The 23802-nt window shown below is 36.7% G+C and overlaps 1 protein-coding gene across 16 annotated transcripts in view; it reads right to left on the bottom strand.

The window, feature by feature from the left end:
* Positions 1-23802, bottom strand: part of PCDH15 (protocadherin related 15) — a 1849154-nt gene that overhangs the window by 146935 nt on the left and 1678417 nt on the right. For all 16 annotated transcript variants that reach the window (XM_033215155.1, XM_033215225.1, XM_033215195.1 and 13 more), the window contains 2 exons: positions 10688-10828; positions 8674-8786 (listed from right to left, as the gene is read on the bottom strand). In XM_033215155.1, coding sequence (XP_033071046.1) covers positions 8674-8786; positions 10688-10828 — 254 coding nt within the window. The remainder of the gene's footprint in view (positions 1-8673; positions 8787-10687; positions 10829-23802) is intronic.

Genomic DNA, 23802 nt, shown 5'->3' with positions numbered 1-23802 from the left:
AAAAAAAAAATGAAACTAGTTGGAGATAATTTTGAGAAAGAGAAATGGAGGATGTTTCAACAATAAAGAATGAAGAAATGCCATTAGCTTGTTAAGAACTCTTTGTTTAGCTCTTTGTTTCAGGGAAAGGTAGTAGAGCAAGAAGGAAGAATGATCACATGGGGCATGCAAACACTAATACCATTGTTGTATCTTTGTCAAAAATAGAAACTGAAGGAATGAAATAAAAGAGGAACAATGTGGAAGATTTGTTACAATTTGAGATTTTTGGTTGTGTGTATGCTTCTAAAATATACAAACATTTGTCTACAGTTGTAGAAAATGTCACAGAATCCTTGGGGTGTAGCTTTTCCAGTAGGAAGCCTCTGTGGCTGGTGGCACCTTTGCATGAATTCTGCTCAAGCCCACTGGGCTTGTTTCACCCACTCAGCCTGGCAGGCTTCACTTGGATTCTTCTACCAGCCTAGATCCCATGCCTGCCAAGGGCGAGCCAGGCACAGAGCAGTGAGGTGGGGATGAGTGAGTGAGTGTGGGGTCCACCACTGTGCACAGCCATGCACGCTGGCTACTGTGGTGGGAAGGGCAGCTCCAGGAGCCAGCACAGATGCCAGCTCCATGCAAGCCTGCGGCTGGATCTGGTGCACCACAAGCAGCTTCCACTGAGGGCACGTATGTCTGAATGAGGGGAAAGTGGTGGCACCTGGTAGCTTGGAGACAACAGAAACCAGAGTCCCAAAGAGGGTATCATAGGCCTGGCTCAGGGAGCCCCTAAGTCTGGGATCACTAAAAGGCCACTTTGGTTCTCTTCTGTCCTTCTCATCGTCTACAATGTGGCAAGCAGGGAGACATGTGTCAGCCCTACTGGTGTTACTGCTCTTTCAGGCCTGCCATTCAGCATGTCCCAAGTTCTTGTCCCACATCCAGGAAGAATTAGGTATGTGGCCATCTGAAGGGTGAGCAATGCAAAGAGGTGCTTCATTGAGCAACAGTATTTCTCTCAGGAGACCTGAAATGGGTAGCTCCTAGATGCAAGCAGCCTGTCCTGATATCTGCAGCCCTCAGTGGAGAGGAGACCCAGAGTGGGTAGCTCCTATCATCACGCAGGTTGTCCTGATGTCTGCCTGAGTCTGAGGTTTTTATGTACTTCAGAAGGGAGAAAGTGATTGCAGATTGGTCCATGGGCAGCCATAGGCAGCCTGGAAAAAGCACCATAAGTTCTCACTCCAGTCCAGGGAACTGGCAGGATGGGTGCCAGACTTCAGGCAATCCTTGGCTAGAAGGTGAGGTTTCACCAGACCCATCCCTTTCCACCCAGGAGCCTGTCTGCCTTCTGCTGCCATTCATGGCACCCAGGCCATTTGTGCCCAAGAGGTGACTGCAGGCCTGCTCCAGGACACCCTCAGTCCCACCTTGGTTTCTCTCCCATGCTCACTGGTGCCCAAAGTGCAGAGGGGGCTGAGGTGGCAAGGGGCTTGTATGTCAGCACTACCACGAGTGTGTGCACACCCAGCCAGGTGGTGACAATGCTCAGGGCTTGATCACAGCTTTGCTCCGAAATTGGAGCAGGCCTCGGAAGCAGGGAGAGGCCAGGCATTGGGAGAACACACTTTGAGCCTGTAGCGGGAGGGGGACCCAGGTCCATAGTCTCTGATGTGAGTTCTGGGCTCTGGCCCCACCAACTCAGAAATGTGTGGGGCCCCTGCCTGTTCCCAGCTCTCACTGACCCTGCGGAGTGCACAGCCCCAGCTGCGCTTCCCTGGTTGCAGCCAGCGTCTTTGCAGCAAATGCTCCAGGTAGGTCGCTGCTGTCATCAAAAGGAATAGTACACAGTATGAAGAGTTATATATTTCAAAAGTTTTAAGAAGAACTCATTGTTTTCTGGATAGAACAGATGTTCATTAATGACAAATGAAGCACACAATGTCTTGATCCTCCATTTTACCTAAGTGACTCCATAAAAGATTGATGTGAAAAGGTCAAGAAATTAACAAAATGAGTCTGTTTCAATTACTATAACAACCCTACAAAGCAAAGAGAATCAAGTGTATAGTAATTCTTATCTACTATAACTCTGACCATTATAAAAGTAAACATATATCTCTATGGGGCAATTTTCTTCCCATTATGTGATTACTCCTACCCTTGATTATTTGAAGTCAGCCCTCAGGAAATAACATATAGTTCACAGGATTTGAAAAAAAAAAAAAAAAAAAACCTCAAATCTTTTTCCAATACATATAAAATACCTTAATATTATAAATTATAAACCAGACAAACATCATTTTTCTTAAGAAATGTGTTTTTACATAATGACAACCTACTTTATTGAGTATAGGGTTGTCTTTGTAAAATTTTTGAATGATTTTCAAACTTCATTATTTCTTTTTCAAAGGAGCTAGCAGAAAGTAAAGATTTTTTTTTTTTTTTTTTTTTGAGACAGAGTCTCAATAAAGCTCTGTCATCCAGCCTGGAGTGCAGTGGCACAATCTTGGCTCACTGCAAACTCTGCCTCCTGGGTTCACACCATTCTTCTGCCTCAGTCTCATGAGTAGCTGGGACTACAGGCACCTGCCACCAGCCCGGCTAATTTTTTTTGTATTTTTAGTAGAGACAGAGTTTCACCATGTTAGCCAGGATCGTCTCAATCTCCTGACCTTGTCATCCATTCATCTCGGCTTCCCAAAGTGCTGGGATTACAGGCATGAGCACCACCATGCCCAGCCGTAAAGAAGTTTTTAAATATGGAAATGAAACAGAGGCATACCATGATTAACTATGTGGAAGGAGGGGTTGACTTTTTATTATGTTGTTACTTTTACATAAGTCAGAAAACCTATTAATTATCTGTCACCAAAACTTTGCAGGCAAACCAGAAGGATTTTTCTTTAGCAAATATTAAAGTACTTACTATGGTGTTTATTACTTTTGCCTATTATTTTATTCTTTTGCAATTTTAGAAGAAGATAATGATAGATCTATTGTTATATTCCAGCAACTAAGCAATTACCAATAGAACAACATAAAAGTGCTTTCAATTCTAAAAAAAGAACAATGGATTTTGTTTCTCTGTCTAGCTAGAACTGGTATATTGAAAAATGTTATGCCAAATAGTAAATGCAACCTCTCAAACATTTTTGATGGTCTTCACCATGCTAGTTTTCAGCTCATAACTCAAATTTACACTTTGCCATTATGCTTTCATTTTTCTTTTCTTTTTATTTTACTTTTGTGACCAAGACACTGAAACTTCTCAGAAAACTGGAGAAGGTAATTCGTTGTATCAAATATCCAATCTTTAGCTTGAAATTCAGAAAGGTTTGGCTTGGAATATGTAATATTAATACTCATTAAACTGAAATTACCAAAAATACAGATTTTTAAAACCAACCAGAAATGTTAATCTGAGATTTGCTTTTAATTCAAAAAAAATAAATATTCATTTTCTTGTTATTTTAAGAACAATTTACTTCACTAATACATATTTAAATGTAAAAATGCTTCTATTCTATTATATCATCAGCTCATGTACCCCATTGTGCATTCTAACTAAGTCATTTTAAACTCACTGTGGCAATTAAAATCTACAAATCTATAAATTATTTACAATCACATGTTTAATGTGCAAGGACTTCACCTACACCATTTCCCTTTTTTCCTCAACAATTGAGGTAGAACTAGGACACAGTTGTTGAGCAAGGAACAGCATTCCTCTCCCCCGGTTAGATCTAAATGTAGACCTGTACCTGGATATTCACAACGAAATATGAACTGAACTGAAATGGGGTGAAATCAATTCTCACCTCACTTGATTAAGGAAATCTCTAGATGTGGACTTCTCTCTCCTTTCCCCTTTCCCCTGACTAAAATGGTAATAACGAGTTATTTTGAAACAGAATGTTGAAGATGGTCACCCCTGAGTTGTCCCAGGTCCCTGAACTCTAAACCATTGAAATTTGGTGGTTTCCTATTACAGTGGCCTAAACTAGCCCTAACTCAATCTGATTACCCTGAAATTTAATGATTTAATGACTATCTAATAGAAATAAGTCAATGGAGTCAGTGACAGGAGGGGGAGGTATGGGTCAATGATTCAGTTAAATATTCTATGATAAATAAATATTTTATCTTTAAAATCTCTCTTTTATACCTAATTATTTGTTAAATGCTATTTTTTTTCTATGGAATTCAAACACAAGTATTGGAATGAAGACATTCCTGAGATGTAATAACCATGTGTGTACCTCAGCTTACAGTGCCAGATTACTGCTTTCCATCTGTAACACATTACCTTCTCTTACACCCTACAAAGAACATAAATCCTGAGCTATCATTTTTATATTTCCCCCAAATTTGATTACAAGAAGTAGAAGGTTTTTCACTAGGAGTAATCCCAATACAAAGGACCATTCTAATGATCAAAAATTAATCATGTCATTTAGCATCTCTGGGAATTATGTGCATCCAGTTGAGGCAGTAAAATGAATTTGAAAACATTAGAGAGGGAATGAGGCATATGAAGTTGGCAGAAACCATTATGTGCTTCACTATTTTTTCATTAAGAAAGGAAAGTGTGTTGGCCTCCAAAGCAACCTGAAATGGCACAGGCATATTGCCAAAGCTAGCAACTGAATATATTAAAAGAAAATATCATAGAGAAATAAAAATATTCTACCATGAATATTGTTTTTAAAATGTCAAGCTGGGAAATACTGCAATATGAATGAGAATGACTTTTAAATATGATTAATTAATTATGCGATTAGTTGTTGGAAACTAATAAAATGTTGAACAACTTCTATTAGTTGAAACAACAGTAGCTAATGGGACTAAGCCTTCTAAGGAAATGATGCAGACCACTTAGTTCTATATTTTTTTGGCCAGAAAACAGTCAAATGGCAGAATTCAGAATTCACCCCTAGTTAATAAGGAGAGGAAATGTAATCCAGCTATATGTCCATGAGATAAAGGATTTAAGAGGCATCCAGATACTGCTATCTATGTATTTCCTCAAGGATCTTCAAAAAGAATGAAGAGATAATTGAAGATGATAATCATTAGACTTAAGTTTCTTTACAGTTCAGTTAGAATTTTGGTTCAAATTTAGACCTATATAAACATAATTATATTCAATTACTTGCATTTATCCAAAAAGTAGTGTCCTTGTTCACATTTGGTATAACATTTATTTTTCAAATTTTCTGGTTATTTGATAAAAAATTAATCCTTTTAAGTATTCAAGTACTACTAAACACATTATGACCAAGATACTGATTCTTAGAATCTCTGGGAGTTATGTGTGTACAATTGTGCATATTATTAATACACAGTAGGATGCAACAAGATTACCAAATTATCTTTATAATTCAGAACACCAAATGAACTGGGATAATCAAGGCCAATTTTGTAATTGTTAGAAAAGTTCTGAAAGATCAAAATTCTCCCACATGTATCTATGTGACTATTGTTAATTTTAGTACCACACAATTGGCTAATTTTTGTTCTCTAAGTTAACAACAACTTTATTAAGAGAATCTATTTGAAGTTAATAGTTTTATGCAGAGATGGTACAAAATGGTAAATTACACGTTGAACAACACATTTACATTTTTAAAACACAGCATTAAGCAAAGATACTTAATAAAGAGAGCTAAATGAGCAATGCCCTGCTTCAATTTATGACCTTGGTCTGGATATTTTAGCTAAAAGAGAAGTCTAGAGGCATATTTCTATTAACAAGGAAATGAGTTCTAAATGAAAACTTAGAGAAACAGTACACCACTTAAGTTTATTTAAAGAGGAAGTTTAAGCATTTTATCACTTTCTTCTTCTCTTGGAGTTTCCAAAGATAATTAGACTTGCCGCAAGGGGCTTTGAAGAACACAGATGGGAATTTTAAGTTAAAACTGTGAGCGTGTTTTTGGATTCACTTAGAAGAGTAAGTGTATTTTTTGAGAATACCTGATCTAGATAATTTAGTGAGAAACATAGTGAGTTTATATCCATCCTGTTCTTGAGAACTTCAAAATTAACACATTCAGAGAAGTTCTTCAAAAACAGAAAACTGTGCACAGGAGTTCCCCTTTATTTATGGGGGATATACTCCAAGACCCCCACTAGAGGCCTGGAACTTCAGATGACAACAAAGCCTATATTTACTATGTGTTTTTTGTTTTGTTTTGTTTTCAATCTGATAACTCAGACTTACTAAGTGACTGATGGGCAGCTTGGATACAATGGACAAAAGAATGATTTCGCTCCAGGGCAGGGTGGCACAGGACAGCATAACATTTCATCATGCTACTCAGAATGGCATGCAATTTAAAATTTATGAGTTGTTTATTTCTGGAATTTTCCACTTAATATTTTCTGACCACGGTTGACTTTGGGCAACAAACTGTGAAAAACAATACTGTGGATAAGGAGGGGACTACTGTATCCCATAGCAAGGAATTGGAATCCAATCCAAAGGATTGGAAGCACAGGTTACTGTTTCAGAAAAAAGGAAACTAATAATGTACATGTGGGCGAGAATAATCTTTTAAAACAGATTAAACAAGAATTCTTATTTGTTTTACATATGGTTTACATCTCAATGATTTACATACATGCTATGGAGGATTTTCTGGTAATTATATTACACAATTTACTTTTGTGTAGATTCTTCTAAAGGCAGATTCGTATGAAAGGATAACACTGCTTGGTTCAGTGTGTTAAGTGTTTGCAGATGTGTCCCTCACCTACCTTAATCCTCAGTACCTTAGCTCCTGCTGTAGCGTAAAATTATTAGTTCAATGTAAGAAATTCTAAAACACTAAAGTCATCCTAGAACATGATCAACTTCTCCATTATCTGAGATATTCTTTTTTTTTTTTTTGAGACGGAGTTTCGCTCTGTCGCCCAGGCTGGAGTGCAGTGGCCGGATCTCAGCTCACTGCAAGCTCCGCCTCCCGGGTTTACGCCATTCTCCTGCCTCAGCCTCCCGAGTAGCTGGGACTACAGGTGCCCGCCACCTCGCCCGGCTAGTTTTTTGTATTTTTTAGTAGAGACGGGGTTTCACCGTGTTAGCCAGGATGGTCTCAATCTCCTGACCTCGTGAACCGCCCGTCTCGGCCTCCCAAAGTGCTGGGATTACAGGCTTGAGCCACCGCGCCCGGCCTGAGATACTCATTTTTAATTATTCTCAATTATTATCATCATCCCACTTTCAATTTTTCTTTGGATAGACTAAACTACTAAAATATTCTGGAATTAAATGTAGACTCCCACACCCCTTATTTATATTTCTGCATATGCTGATTATTCAGTGTGGAACTTCTGTCTATATCTTTTTTGATTGATTAAACTCTACATTTCCTTCAAGATACAACTTAAAACTATGTTAATCATGTTCAAACATAGTTAAGTGTCCCTTAGCCTGCTTCCTCAATACTGTGATCTTATTTCCACCACTGTGTTCTCACAGCGTATTATATTTTTCATATACTTATTTGTTTCCAGAGATACCAGAGAGCTTGCTTTCTCTCTCTCTCTCCAGGTAAGGATATGGCAAAAAGGCAGCTGCCTGTAAGACCAGAAGAGACCCTGAACCTGACCGTGTGGACACCCTGGTCTTAAACTTGGATTGTCAGCTACCAGAACAATAAGAAATTAACTTTCTGTTGTGGACGGGCGCGGTGGCTCATGCCTGTAATCCCAGCACTTCGGCAGGCCGAGGCGGGCAGATCAGGAGGTCAGGAGATCAAGATCATCCTGGCTAACGCGGTGAAACCCTACCTCTACTAAAAATACAAAAAATTAGTCAGGCAGGGTAGTGGGCGCCTGTAGTCCCACCTACTCGAGAAGCTGAGGGAGGAGAATGGCGTGAACCCGGGAGGTGGAGCTTGCAGTGAGCTGAGATTATGTTACTGAACTCCACCCTGGGGCAACAGAGCCAGACCCCATCTCAAAAAGAAAAAAAAAAGAAAATAAAATAATTTTCTGTTGTTTAAGCCACCCAGTTTATGGTATTTTGTTATGGCTGCGTCAGGTGACCAATACAGTATATATACAAACCATAAACTATAATATATAATATTGGTGTATATGCATATTTTACATATATAAATGTATATGTATTATATGTGTGTGTATATATACAGTATATTTATATATAAATTTATGTATACACATAGCATCACAGTATATCTATAAATACACACACTACATTTATATATATATGTACACACTATATACACACACTATGTACACACACAAACACACACACATGCACACATACACACTGATTAGATGGAAAATATCATTGCAGATTACATGCCAAAATTGGAAATTGAATGAAATTTTCTACCTGGCAATAATGAGAAACTAAAGGTCTATTTCTAACCATTCAGATCATTAATCAGAATTGAATCCCCAAAATATAATGTTGTATTTTAATAAGTTTGTATCAATTTTTTAAAGTATCTGTTATTCATTAAACCATTACTAAAACATATTTTATACTAAATTGTCATATTAACTATTTAAAAATTTAACATATATATTATGTTAATTTAGAAATACCAAAACCAAAATTGGAAGTCTACTCATAAATTCATATTACATCAATTTTGAGAGAGTCCTTTCAAAAATGTCCTAAACATTTTATGTATTTCAAAATCAGACAGAAATCAATACCTATATTCCTCCTGTGTGAAGCGTGGGATCTCACCAGGATGTAAGACAAGAATCTTCACTGTGGCACTGCTGGACATCACAGGCTCACCATCATCAAAAGCAACCACTACCAACTTAAAAAGCAATGAAAATTCATGTTAACGATTATAAATAAGAACAACATAACAGCATAATTTTTATATGCAGGTCTTTAAGTATTGGATTCTCTGGTTTCAGAAGGGGGAGCAATTTCCTCACTGCCTACCAGGTGGCAGACACTATGCTAGAATATACTACGTTCTCACTTAATCTTTACAATAATCCAGCCAGATAAATGTTCTTATTTTCACTTGCCAGATGAGAATCCTCAAAGAAGTAACTAACTCTGTGATTAAAAAACAACTACCAATAAAACAAGTATATTATATGATATCTCTCCAATTAAAAACTCATTTCCATAATTCCACTGGGGCCCACAGTAAATACACATAATTCTATAGCACCAATACATTTATTTAAAAAGTGTTAAATTCCATCACATAAAAAGCTAATTAGCTTGCTCAAAAAAGAAATTAATTTTCCTAGTGAATTAGTTGTTTTTGAGATTATAGGGCAGAAATACTTTACTCTAGAGGATAAAATTGGAAATCTTTGTAGTTTAACATTCTTTGGTATACTATCTCTTAAAAACAAATTATTAGGCCAAGTTCATTTGGTATAGCAGAAATTGTTCAAATGATGAAAACTAAGAAAAAGCTTCAGCATTGAGGTGTGATGTCTGATATTATTTATCACTGTGATAGGATTTATAATTGATTTTCTTTTTACATCAAAGCAATTCTATGTTTACTTTAAGATATGTTAAATACTTTCAAAACTATGTGGTTCTCTGAAATATAAATTCTTTTGGAATCTGCAGGTTAATAATGTAAACTAATTCAACCTAGATCACAGAACCATCCTGGATCTCAGGATCTCATCTTGAGAGCCACAATTGCCCTTTGGGTTAATGCTAATTTACAAACTGATCAGCTGTTCCAAACAGCGGTAAAATCATGAGAGACATAGTGCTCACTGATACTTACGTGGTTAACTGATAAAGCTATTTCCCTACTGTAGAGTCAAATGCTTTATTCACAGTAACAAAAATTATTCTAAGTAACTATTAAAAATGGAAATGTTCAAACACGTAATAAAATTGTCTACTTATGGTAATGCAAAATATGTTTTTAATACCTTGACAGGTAGAGACAGGCATTATTTTGTCAAATATATTTTTAAATATGCAGAAAACAAAAGTGTGAATATGTTCTGTTTCATTAGTTTTTGAAGAAAAGTAAAATTTTACAAAAATCAAATAGATATAGATATTTTCCTAGATATATGCAAAGATTAACATAACAATATCCAACTGTTGAGTGGTATTAGGAAAATGGATACTCTCAGGAAAGATAAAGAATGCATAGAAAGGGGTATTTTTTTCAAGTTTTCTAGAATTATAATATATCAAGAGTACTTATCTCAAGAAAAAAATGAGTATGGGAAAAATGATATACACATAGTTGCAGGATAGCATTTATTGTAACAAAAAATGGAAACAGTCTAATTGTAAAGCAACTCAATATTATATTAAAAAGAAAAATATAATGTTATACTCATATAGTAAAATACTATGAAACCACTAAAATAACAGCATTAATGTCACTTATTGGCATAGACAATATAATATTGAATTTAAAAAGCAGTATGTATAAGACTATGTGATTTGAAAACATATATTTATATATTTGTATTTGTATGAAATGTCATCCTGACGATAGAGATCAAAATTGCAAATTCTGGCTGTCTCCAAGATGTGAGATACCGAGTGGTTTTCTTTTTACTATTTTGGAAGTTTCTAAGAAAAAAAAATTGTAATTTTAGAAAATTAAAAAGGAGAAAAATTGAAATAAAAAAAGTGCTCTCATCTGTTAAGCCAAATTCTCTATCAAAAATTAAACATCAAATAGACTACATAATGAAAAGAGACACTGACCTTAAAAATTGTTGTAGGTTCTTCATTAAGATTGACGCGTGTTATTACTCTTCCAGAATCTTCTTCCACATCAAAAATACTGGCAGGGTAAAGAAACTGGACATCATCTACTCTATACCTCACACGACTTGCAGGTAATCCCTAAAATAAAATTATTAATTATTAATTAGCTGTCACCAAGTTAAAACAAAGTGTAATCATAACATTAAATGGATCTTTAAAATTCATGGTCTTTGGCCGGGCGCGGTGGCTCAAGCCTGTAATCCCAGCACTTTGGGAGGCCGAGACGGGAGGATCACGAGGTCAGGAGATTGAGACCATCCTGGCTAATATGGTGAAACCCCGTCTCTACTAAAAATACAAAAAACTAGCCGGGCGAGGTGGTGGGCGCCTGTAGTCCCAGCTACTCGGGAGGCTGAGGCAGGAGAATGGCGTAAACCCGGGAGGCGGAGCTTGCAGTGAGCTGAGATCCAGCCACTGCACTCCAGCCTGGGCGACAGAGCGAGACTCCGTCTCAATAAAAAAAAAAAAAAAAAAAAAAAAAAAAAAAATCATGGTCTTTCAGAAGTGAAAATCGTATTTCCGTAATTTCATTCTTTCAGGGTTGAAATGTAGCCCGATAATTATTTCTTCATGATAACTCAATCTGAATCAATGAAGTATCTCTACTACAGTTATTTTAAAATGATTTATATGAGGGAAAAATTAATGGTTGCTTTGGGCATCTTCTCTACCACTTTCCTTTAATTATGTGAAATACATCTGCCTCTCAAGACAACCAATATCTCCTTTTTTAAATTCAGAGACAGGGTCGTTCTTTGTTGCCCAGGCTGAACTGCAGCGGCATCACCATAGTTTCCTGTAACCTCAAAACTTCCGGTTTCAAGTGTTCCTATCCCACTCTAGCCTCCCAAGTAGCTGGGAATACAGGTGTGTGCTACCATGCTTGGCTAATTTGAGAGGACTGTGGTAAAGTGCAGGGATGGGCATGAAAGCTAAAAACACAAAAATTATTTATCATCTACACTGTGTTGATTACAATGCTAGGTATTTCTATACATCATTAAATTAAAGCTCAATCCTTTAAATTACCTTAATAACGAAGATGATAGTAATAACGGGTAAGTTAACGATCGCTAACAATTGCTAGATGCTTACCATGTACTGCAACCATATTAAAGATGATGTATGTGTACTCTGTTACCCATTTTAGAGCTAATGAACTTGTGGCTTACAATAAGTTACAGAATGCTGAAATATTCCAGGGATAGGCAAGATAAGTTGGAACACCAAACAAACTATTTCACTTTTAAAGAAAACAATTAAAATTTGAATTAAAATTTGGTAAGATTAAAAGAATCAAAGTGATGATAAAGGAACGGTCAAAACTTTGCTGGCTGTCCTCACTTATATTAGGTTTTAGATTGGTTTCATTTGGAACTACATAGGGTGACACTGAGGTGAGCACTATAACATTTACAGTGCTTAGGCCTTGTGAATGTCTTAAGACCTAGAAGTCAAATAAATATCTTGAGTAGAGAACTAGTATGTGGTAAAGTTTGACTTCAAACCTAAACACTAAATTACAACATTAACTTCTTCAGAGAAAGAAACACTTCTATTTGGCATTATTCTGATGCAGAAAAAGCAAGAACATTTTCCCCACAGGGTGTTGATTTGCCTGGACTTGACACTTTGGTGTAAAAACAGTTTGGAGAACGTTGTTTTTTATATTGCCATTTTCTTCATGACTGTCCTTGAAAATAATCTGTTGCTCATGTTGGTTCATGAATTACAGTTGGGCTATGAGATAAATACGTGAATCTTCAGTATTTATATAATTCCTTATTTTCTGTAAGTTCAGTCCTTTCATATACTACACATCACCACTGATCACTGTCTCCTTGAATACATTCTTTGTTTAACTTTTTTCCACTCTTCTGCCTTTTCTCCTTCCCATCTGGTGCTCTGTCTCAGACTCTTTGCTTGTTCTCACTCTTTCTGGCTACTAAATGCTGGAGTTTTCCAAGGCTCTGTTATGAGAACTTCTGTTTTCTACCTCTACTCTTGGCCCCTGGAACCTCTCCCAGTCCAATAGCTTCAAATATCCTCTATTTGTTCATGAATACCAAATTTTAATATCTGGCTAAACTCTGCACCTTTTAAGTCCAAACTTGGACATACAATTGTCTGCAGATATGCTATTTTCAAGTAAACATATTCAAAACCAGAATGATTTCATCTCCCAAATGTATAACTCTTCTACTATAGATAATGGCTCTACTTTTTACTAAGGTGTTCTATTTGAAAGCCTAGGGGTAATCATTGATCCTTTCTCTTAAGCCCCATAGCCAAATAATCATCACATCCTGCCAGTACCTCAATGAATATATGCCCTAATGTCTACTCATATCCTCTGTATTTTCTGTAGTAGACTCTTAATTGACTTTCTGCTTCAATTCTATTACAATTATCTCATGACTCCTGCTTAAACCCCTCCAATGATTTTGCATCACACACACACAAAAAATAAACACAGAGTTGTTAGTATGGGCAATCTGATCCTAAAAACATTTAATTTTTGCCTGCTCATCTGATTTCACCTTGCTTATTTCTTTTTCACACATCTTCTTTGTTCCTGCCTCCTTGGCTTTGCCACGGTAATAGTCCCTTACCAGGAAAATAAGGTAGCAATACAATACACTCATCTCACACATTGTTGACTAATACATTTACCCTCCTCTTCTCCAGGCGTTCTCTAATACTCCCACTAAATTACCTTTCTTCAGCAACACTGTCTGAAATTATAGCATATATTTTATGTATTTACTTGTTTACTGTTTGTCTCCCACATAAGAATACAAGCTTCATTAGGGTAGGGACTCTAGCTGAGTACCTTGAATATTACCTGACCCATATATGTATTCAAGGAGTATTTGACTGAATGCATAAATAGGTGAATGGATAACCACATATCAAGGGTGCCCAGACACTTCAACTGATATCTAAAGTATTCATATATTTCAAGGTTTGGGAAATAGAAAACATTGAATACACCTGGAAAGCATGTTAGAGAACTGTCAGTTCTGGGATAATATTTTTATATAAACAACTGATTTCACCTAGTGGTGGATGGTCAGTTCACCCACTGAAGATGTATAGAAACAAGGGCATTTTTTTAAGAAAAACTTTTTGCCTATTTGGACATAATCAGACTTATTATAATCATATACAGTGGCTAACCTTGTATATGACTTGCCTGAGAAAGAGTGGGGGTTTAGCAGAACACATCGTAGGACTTGGGGCACAGTGTCATGCAATGTCAGCAACTTTGCTTGCATTTTAATAATAATGATAATAACAAGAGTTGTTAGCTATCAGTTTGAGTGTTTTACTATGTATCAAACTGTATGTATTACATACATTTTCATACTTACGATAAGTTCAGAAGTTGGTATCAATAGTACCTACATTTTTTCTTTTTGAGACAGAGTCTCGTACTCTCGCCCAGCCTGGAAGTGCAGTTGTGCGATATCTGCTCACTGCAACCTCCACCTCCTGGGTTCAAGTGATTCTCCTGCCTCAGACTCCCAGGTAGCTGGGACTACCGGAGCCCGCCACCATGCCCTGATAATTTTTTCTATTTTTAGTAGAGACGGGTTTCACTATGTTGGCCAGCCTGGTCTTGAACTCCTGACCTCGTGATCTGCCCACCTTGGCCTCCCGAAGGGCTAGGATTACAGGCGTGAGCCACCACGCCCGGCCCTACTACCTATATTTTTAAAATAATAAAATCTAGGCTTTAAGAATTACTTTCTGAAATTTCCTTAGCTGGAAAATGGCAAAGTTCTTACTTGAAGAAACTTGGCTCACACTAAAACAGAGATCTTTTAACATCAAATCAACTTAACGTTTTTCAGTACTATCTTAAAGGCAATAGTCCTTTATTAGGAAAATAAGGTGGCAACACAATTGAGCAAAATTACTTGGCAAAGATACTATAGAATTTGATGCCCTAGTAAATCTTGCCTTAGAACACTTTCTAAGAGGTTATGCAGCACATAATCCAAGTCACCTCCAGAACAGGAGGTCAATGATGAAAAAGCATAATTATAGCACCCACTGTTTCAAGAACAAATTTTTAGAGTTTTTGCTAGCATGAGGACCCATTCAGTCTGTAGTACAGTGACTAAAATTACTTATGACAATCACAGATTGGCTCTCGAAAACATAAAATGATTATACTTAGAATCTTCTTTTTAATAAAGCCAACATATTTGTGATGAATATGGAATTATGTCTGTAATTGATAAAATGAAAAAGAAAACATGCTGGTATTATGGAATATTATCTCTCAGATGCCTAAAATAGTTTCCTATCCAGAACATCTTAGAACTTCCTGGATGATTTTTACAGATAAGATTGTATGTATATAAATATGAACATATGACTAAAATAGTTTGCTATCCAGAAAATCTTAGAACTTCCTAAATGATTTCTACAGATACGACTTATGTATATAAATATGAACATACATGTTACATAGTGACTATATCAATAAACTTTTTATTCTAAGATCGCTATTATTCTATAGATTACCACACTATCACAAAAGTGTGGCCCTGATAGGATTCAGTTAGCCTGCAAGAAACATTTTGATTCTTTTATCACCCGTGTTATCAAAGTACCACATTTTATTTGATATCGCATATTATGATAACTAAATAACTAAAATGATGTAGAATTTCCCTTGAAAATATTTTAAAGTTTTTTTCCCTCTCTGTCCTTTCCTACTATCTTCCTTCCCTTCTTTGCTTCTTTTTGCTTTCCCTTCCTCCCTCCTTTTCTTTCTTTACTTCTTTCCAAAGTCTTTTTAAAATAGTTGTATAATTAAACTGTATAATAGGTGAAACAGCTCTAGTCCTAACATTATTTCTGGGAAATTTACAACATGAATCAAGTCAAATTCATTGTTTTAATAAAACATAAAAATAGCTGTGGCTTTAATCTTGGAAAAACCTCTCATTTTGAAACCCAGAATTTTAAGTACTCTAAAAAAATGTTATAAAGTTGATCACTTAAAATTACTAATAATTAGTATTTGTTAAATATCCTTTAACACTTGATTCCACTAAAATATAACAGATATGATCAATGTATTCTAATGTATAAAACTCACTCTTATTGGATATGTTTTAAAAACTAAAATAACATAATGAGTTTATGAATTATATATCTTAATAATTATGATATATGTGACACAAATATTTAAGTTATTCATATGTTTATGTATATATATATTTTAAAGACAGGATCTCATGCTGTCACCCAGGTTGATGTGCAGTGGCACCATTATAGCTCACTGCAGCCTTGAACTCCTGGGCTCATGCAATCTTTCTGCCTCAGCCTCCCAAGAGGCTTGATATGGTTTGGCTTTGTCCCCATCCAGATTTCATCTTGAATTGTAGTTTTCATAATCCCCATGTGTTGTTGGAGGGACCTGGTGGTAGGTAACTTGAACATGAGGGTACCCTCATGGTGTTCTTGTGACAATGAGTGAGTTCTCACAAAATCTGATGGTTCTATAAAGGGCTTTTCCCCCTTTTGCTTGGTACTTCTCCTTGCTGCCGCCATGTGAAGAAGGATGTGTATGCTTCCACTTCCACCATGATTGTAAGTTTCCTGAGGCCTCCCCAGCCCTCTGGAACTGTGAGTCAATTAAACTTCTTTCCTTTATAAACTACCCAGTCTTGGACAGTTCTTTATAGCCATGGGAGAGCAGATTAATAAATAGCTGGAACTACAGGTGCATGTCATCATGCTGAACAAATTATTTTAAATTATTTGTAAAGATGGGGGTTTCTTTATGTTGCCCAGGTTGGTCTAGAACTCCTGGCCTCAAGTGTTCCTTTCAATTTGCCCTCCCAAAGTATTAGGATTACAGGTGTAAATCACTTAACCTGGTCTAGATAAACATTAAACTACCAAATATTTGCTTATATTTTAAATTGTATTAGGAATAGACAGATCTCTCCTTTATATATTCCCAATAAGTTTAATATTTCTTCCAATGAAATACTTCAAATAATCATATTTATTTTTTAAAGTATAGAAAACATTTAAAATCAAGATGAAAATTTTTAATATTAACTTCTACTTCATTCTTGATAATATAGCATGCATATTATACTGTATCTCTCTATGTATACCTGTATATATGTCAAGAGAAATTTTTTGGACCATGAATAATGATTAAAGCTATCTTTCTACAACCAAATCAATATTTAAAATTGTGCTACTCTGGCAATAGATTTATTTTTTATATCATTTTGAAACTGTGATAAAATTGCTTTAATATGAACACTAAAAGTAGTATACAGAATTACTTTCTTAAAGTTCTTACTGAAGTGAGGCTGTCATGTGGTTCACAAATGACCAGTAAATTACTTCTTTGGTTCCATACTCTCATCAACCAAATATAGTGTTCTCTATTTAGATTCAGAAAAATCTTGAGGTCATTAGCTATTTCTCTGTGTTCACACACTATTACCACTAGCCCACAGCATTTAAATAGATTTTTAAAAGATTTTTAGAAAAAAAAATCATAACCATTGTAAGAAACCCATAGAAGCATTTAAGGACTTTACCAATTAGAAAGGCTCTTCCTCATATCTAAATATTTCTTGAAACCAAATCTCATTCTGTCTTCAGCAGTGAGGGAACATAGTGGCTTCTTTTCTTCAGGGCAATATAGCTCCTATAAAGACCAGTGTTTTCACCTGAGCCTCTCTTTATTAGGAGAGATATTTCTAATTATTTTTGAATTACCTTAGGCATTGTTTTCTTGCCATTACATCTTTTCTGTATGCCTTTTTAAAATCTATCATAGTTTTGCAAATGTATTAACTCTGCCTTCAAAAAGGAAAAAAATGAAATGAAACAAATTGTCTTTTTTTTATGTGATGCACTAGGGAAACCAAATACTTTAGTTCTCTATTTAATTTTATTATTCAAATAATGGAATCAATTTAATTTTATTTTTTAGTTCAACTGGCTTAATTAAAATCTCTTCCTTAGCACAGATATTTTAATATCATGAGGTAAAATATATGTAGCCATTTCAGACAATGTAAAATATCAAAAGAAGACTATAAAATAGACTTTGATTCAAAATGATTTACCAAAAGTTAGAAAGTAGTATTGTAATACGTATGTAATATCACATTAAAAGGGAAGCTGCATTTAAACAATTTGAGGACTCTATTTGCCTAGTCACCATGAAGAGGGATTATCAAAGGAAAAAAAATGAGGAAAGTATTAAGCAAGAGATAAACACCAATTTAACAGAAAAATGATGAAAACTACCTGCAAGGATTCTCTTCGCAGAAGACAACGGTGGCCAAATCGAGTTTCCAATTTTTCTGCTTCTTGGAGTCTTTTGAAATGTATATACAATACATTTCTTCTTTAATTTTTTTTTTTTATGAAAACTGAGGTCATGTGAAAAGCATAGCAGGACAGATTTTGGAAACCTTCTCATTAACCATGTCAGCTATTTCTACAGATGGAGTCAAGCCCATGTATCAGTGTAAGTGCTACTTCAGATAACCATGTTTTTAAAAGACTGATGAGTTGCTGTATAACAATCCTTCTTAATTCCAGTTTTCATTTCCCAAACGTTTTTGATACTTTTTCTGGAATTTTCAAATAAGTAACATAGTCAGGATCCTACAGAAGGATACATATATTTTATAAATAAAATATTCAAAATAGGAGCATGCTACTACAGGAAGCTTAATCAATCAAGATGAGCTATAAACTTTGCCAACATAGATACAACAACTTAATTTAACCACAATTTATATGTTTATTTGTTTATTTTACTTTATTTTTCTTGAGACAGAGTCTCACTCTGTCGTCCGGGCTGGAAGGCAGTGGCGTGATCTCGGCTCACTGCAACCTCTGCCTCCCAGGCTCAAATTATCTCGTTCCTCATCCTACCAAGCAGCTGAGATTACAGGCACGCACCATGCGTGGATAATTTTTGCATTTTTAGAAGAGATGGGGTTTCACCATGTTGCCCAGGCTGGTCTCAAACTACTGAGCTCAAGTGATCCACCCACCTTGGCCTCCCAAAGTGCTGGGATTATAGGCATGAACCACTGCACCCAGCCAGAAATTAAACACAACTTAAAACAAATCTCTAAGGGCTTTTTGTTTTCCATTAAATAAAATATATTTAACTTTAAAGATTAGTATCATACAACTAAGTAACAATATGTTTATATAAGATGTATTTGTAAGAGAAATTTAAAAATTGTCTAAAATATTAGCAATTAAAAATTTTATAAATTTTTACTATCACTTGTCATCATGCTCATATGTTTTATTTCTACTTATTTGTGAAATACAGCATTTTGCAGTCCTTGTTTATATGAAAACTCTCTAAAGCTTTGATAATCACTCTATCTTTTCTGGAACACTCTTTGTGTGGGTTATAGAATATCATATTCCACACTACTGGCTGCCTTAGTAACCACTCTTCACTCTTCTATTTTGCTAATTCATTTAGATCTTCACAACTTTCAAGTGACGGAGACCACAGGTGCCTCTGCCCTTTTTCTTATTTTTTTAAATTTCAACTTTCATTTTAGGTTCTGGGGTACATGTGCAAGTCTGTTACATGGTACGTTTCATAATGCTGAGGTTTGGGGTACAATTGATCCTGTTACTGAGGTAGCAAACATAGTACTCAATATGTAGTTTTTCAGCCTTTGCTCCCCTCCTTCCCCCCACGCCTCTAACAGTCTCCGGTATCTACTGTTCCCATGTTTACGTCCATGTGTACTCAATGTTTAGCTTCCACTTATAAGTGAAAACATGCAGTATTTTGTTTTCTGTTCCTGCATTAACTCACTTGGTATAATTGTTTCCAGCTGCATCAATGTTGCTGCAAAGGGCATGCTTTTGTGTCCAGAATTGGTTCCTTCTGGTGGGTTCTTGGTCTCGCTGACTTCAAGAATGAAGCCACAGACCCTCCTGGTGAGTGTTACAGTTCTTAAAGATGGTGTGTCCAGGGTTTGTTCCTTCTGATGTTCAGGTGTGTCTGGAGTTTCTTCCTTCTGATGGGTTCATGGTCTCGCTTGACTTCAGGAGTGAAGCTGCAGAGCTTCGCAGTGAGTGTTACAGCTCTTCAAGGTGGCGCATCCAGAGTTGTTTGTTCCTCGTGGTGGCTTTGTGGTCTTGCTGGCTTCAAGAGTGAGGGTGCAGACCTTCGCGGTGAGTGTTACAGTTCATAAAGGTAGTGTGGACCCAAAGAGTGAGCAGCAGCAAGACTTATTTCAAAAAGCAAAAGAACAATGTTTCCACAGCAGAGAAGCTGATCTGAGGAGGCTGTCATTGCTGGTGCTGGTGGTCAGCTTTTATTCCCTTATTTGTCCCCACCCACATCCTGCTGATTGGTCCATTTTACAGAGCACTGATTGGTCCACTTAACAGAATGCTGATTGGTCCATTTTACAGAGTGTTGATTGGTCTGTTTTTACTGAGTGCTGACTGGTGCATTTACAAACCTTTAGCTAGATGCAGAGCACTGATTGGTGCACTTACAATCCTTTAGCTAGACAGAAAAGTTCTCCAGGTCCCTACCCAGTTAGCTAGACAGAGTGCTGACTGGTGTTTTTACAATCCTTTAGCTAGAAGGAGAAGTTCTCCAAGTCCCCATCTGACCCAGAAGTCCAGCTGGCTTCACCTCTCACTTCTTTCATGCTTTTCTTATGTTTGCATAGTATTCCATGGTGCATATATGCCACATTTTCTTTATCCAATCCACCACTGATGGACACTCAGATTGATTCCATGTCTTAGCTATTATGAAAAGTGCTGTGATGAACATATAAGTGCATGTGTCTTTTTGGTAGAACAATTTATTTTTCTTTGGTTATATACCCACTAATAGAATTGCTGGGTCAAATAGTAATTCCGTTTTAGGTTAATTGAGACATCTCCAAACTGCCTTCCACAGTAGCTGAATTAATTTACATTCCCACCAACAACGAATGTGCTTTTTTTGTTTCCTCCATAGCCTCACCAGCATCTGTTATTTTTTGACTTTTTCATAATCAGTACTCTGACTGGTGTGAGGTGGTATTTCACTGTGGTTTTGATTTGCATGTCTCTGATGATTAGTGATGAGCATTTTCCTATACGTCTGTTAGTTGCTTGTATGTTTTCTTTTGAGAAGTGTCTGTTCATGTCCTCTGATTTTTAGTGGGGTGTTTACTTTTTGCTTGTTGAATTCAGTTCTTTATAGATGCTGGATATTAGACCTTTGTCAGATGCATAATTCATAAATACTTTCTCCTACAGATTGTCTGTTTACTCTGTTGATAGTCTCTTTGCTGAGCCAAAGCTCTTTAGTTTAATTAGTTTCCACTCATCAATTTTTGTTTCTGTTGTAATTGCTTATGGTGACTGAGTCGTAACTTATGTGCAAAGAGCAATGTCTAGAATGATATTTTTTAAGTTTCTTTCTAGGAGTTTTATAGTTTTATGTCTTAAATTTAAGTAACTGATTCTTATTAAAAAAAAAAAAAAAGTACGTGGTTGAAGGAAGGGCCTAGTTTCATCATTCTCCATATAGCTAGCCAGTTATACCAGCACCATTCATTGAATAGGCAGTTTTTTTCTATAGTTTGTTTTTCTAAGTTTTGTCACACGTCCGATAGTTGTAGATGTGTGACTTTATTTCTGAGAACTCTATTCTGTTCCATTGGTCTATGTGTTTGTTTTTGTACCAGTACCATGTTGTTTTGATTACTGTAGCCTTGTATTAATAATATAGTTTGATGTAGGGTAGTGTGATGCTTCCGGCATTATTCTTTTTGCTTTGCTCATATGATTTATAGTACCATGCTTAACCCTAGGTAATGTGGGGTTCATTCATTCATTTAACACGTTCACTGAATAGAAATTACTGAGTCATCAGAGTACAAAAAATGAAAAAACTTACAGAGAGATGGAGTTCATCTCATATCCCCTTCTTCCACACGTTCTTTAGAAATAATTCATCCATATTGACCTTATTAAACACCAACCTCCTTCCTACCTCAAGGCTTTTCCATTTGCTTTTGCCTTTGCTTGTAAGATTCTTGCATCATTAGCCTCTTTTAACATTCTGGTCTCAAATGACACCAACTCCTCTGCATATACCCATCCATAAACCACTCTGAGTCTATAACTATTGTCTTTATAGTACATATTCTTATGTGAAATTATGTTACATATATACTTGTGTATGGTTTTGCAGCCTCTGTCCATCATCTGTGAGCTGTAAGTAGATTTTTTCTGATTTGCATTATTTAAGAGGGCAATAATAATTTGTTAAATGAATACTACAAGTGATTTCAATTGTCCCATAGAACTGATATTTATGGTGGCTTTTAAATGAACATAGAAATTAACCTTCATGGCTGGGCGCGGTGGCTCACGCCTGTAATCCCAGCACTTTGGGAGGCTGACGCAGGCAGATCATGAGGTCAAGAGATCAACCATCCTGGCTAACATAGAAAAACCCCGCCTCTACTAAAAATGCAAAAAAAAAAAAACGAGCCAGGCGTGGTGGAGGACGCCTGTAGTCCCAGCTACTTGGGAGGCTGAGGCAGGAGAAAGGCATGAACCTGGGAGGCAGAGCTTGCAGTGAGCTGAGATCGGGCCACTGCACTCCAGCCTGGGCAACTGAGGGAGGCTCTGTCTCAAAAAAAAAAAAAAAACAAATTAACCTTCCCAGTCTTAAAACTTGAGAGAGCTACATTTGTTTTATCTGAGTTCTTTTCTAAGGACACCAACCATCGGGCCTCCCAGATAGTATCAAGGAACTGAAACTTACTAGAGCACTGCATCTGGACAATGAGATACAAAGACCCCTCACTGTCATGACTGACTGACCACCTGTTTCCTCTTGACCAACTCATCTTCATCTCTTCCTAATTCCTGTTTTCCTGCATGTAGTTACAATTCTTCTCTGCAATATAAACCCCTGATTTTAGTCAGTCCGGGAGATGGATTTGACATTAACCTCCCATTTCCTGGGCTGCAGCAAACCCAACCCCAGCAATGCTTTTTGTCTCAGTGACTGGCTTTCTGTGCAGTGAGCAACAGGACCTAGACCAAGGGTGTCCAATCTTTTGGCTTCCTTGGGCCACACTGGAAGACAAATTATGTTGTGCCACACATATAATACACTAACACTAATGATAGCTGAAAGCTTTAAAAAAATCACAAATAAATCTCAATGTTTTAAGACAGTTTACGAATTTGTGTTGGGCTGCTCTGAAAGCTCTCCTTGGCTGCATGTGGCCTATGGGCCATGGGTTTGAAAAGCTTGATCCTAGACCAAACCCCTGGTATTTCAATAACACTTATGTGTATGTGTATCATGAGCTGCCAAGATGTATAACACATGGGGATTATGGGAAAAACAGTTCAAGACAAGATTTTGGTGGGGACAGAGCCAAACCACATCATTCCACCCTGGCCCCTCTCAAATCTCATGTCCTCACATTTCAAAACACAATCATGCCTTCCCAACAGCCCCCCCCAAAGTCTTAACTCATTCCAGCATTAATCCAAATGTCCAAGTCCAAAATCTCATCTGAGGCACAGCAAGTACCTTCCACTTATGAGCCTGTAAAATCAAAAGCATTGTTACTTCCTAGATACAATGGGGATATAGGCTTTTGGTAAATACACCATTCCAAATAAGAGAAATTGGCTAAAATGAAGGGGCTATACTATGCATGTCTAAAATCCAGTGGAGAAGTTAAATCTTAAAGCTCCCAAATGATCTTCCTTCATTCCATATTATATCCAGGTCTCACTGATGCTAGAGGTGTGCTGCTGTGTCCGGAATTGGTGGGTTCTGGGTCTCACTGACTTCAAGAATGAAGCCGCAGACCCTCGCGGTGAGTGTTACAGTTCTTAAAGATGGTGTGTCCGGAACTTGTTCTTTAGGACGTTCAGATGTGTCTGGAGCTTCTTCTTTCTGGTGGGTTCCTGGTCTCACTGTCAGGAGTGAAGCTGCAGACCTTGCAGTGAGTGTTACAGCTCTTAAAGGC

Source organism: Trachypithecus francoisi, unplaced genomic scaffold, assembly GCF_009764315.1.
Source record: "Trachypithecus francoisi isolate TF-2019V2 unplaced genomic scaffold, Tfra_2.0 Contig00586, whole genome shotgun sequence".
NCBI classification, from domain to species: Eukaryota; Metazoa; Chordata; class Mammalia; order Primates; family Cercopithecidae; genus Trachypithecus; species Trachypithecus francoisi.
This window is presented reverse-complemented; position numbering and strand designations above follow the sequence as displayed.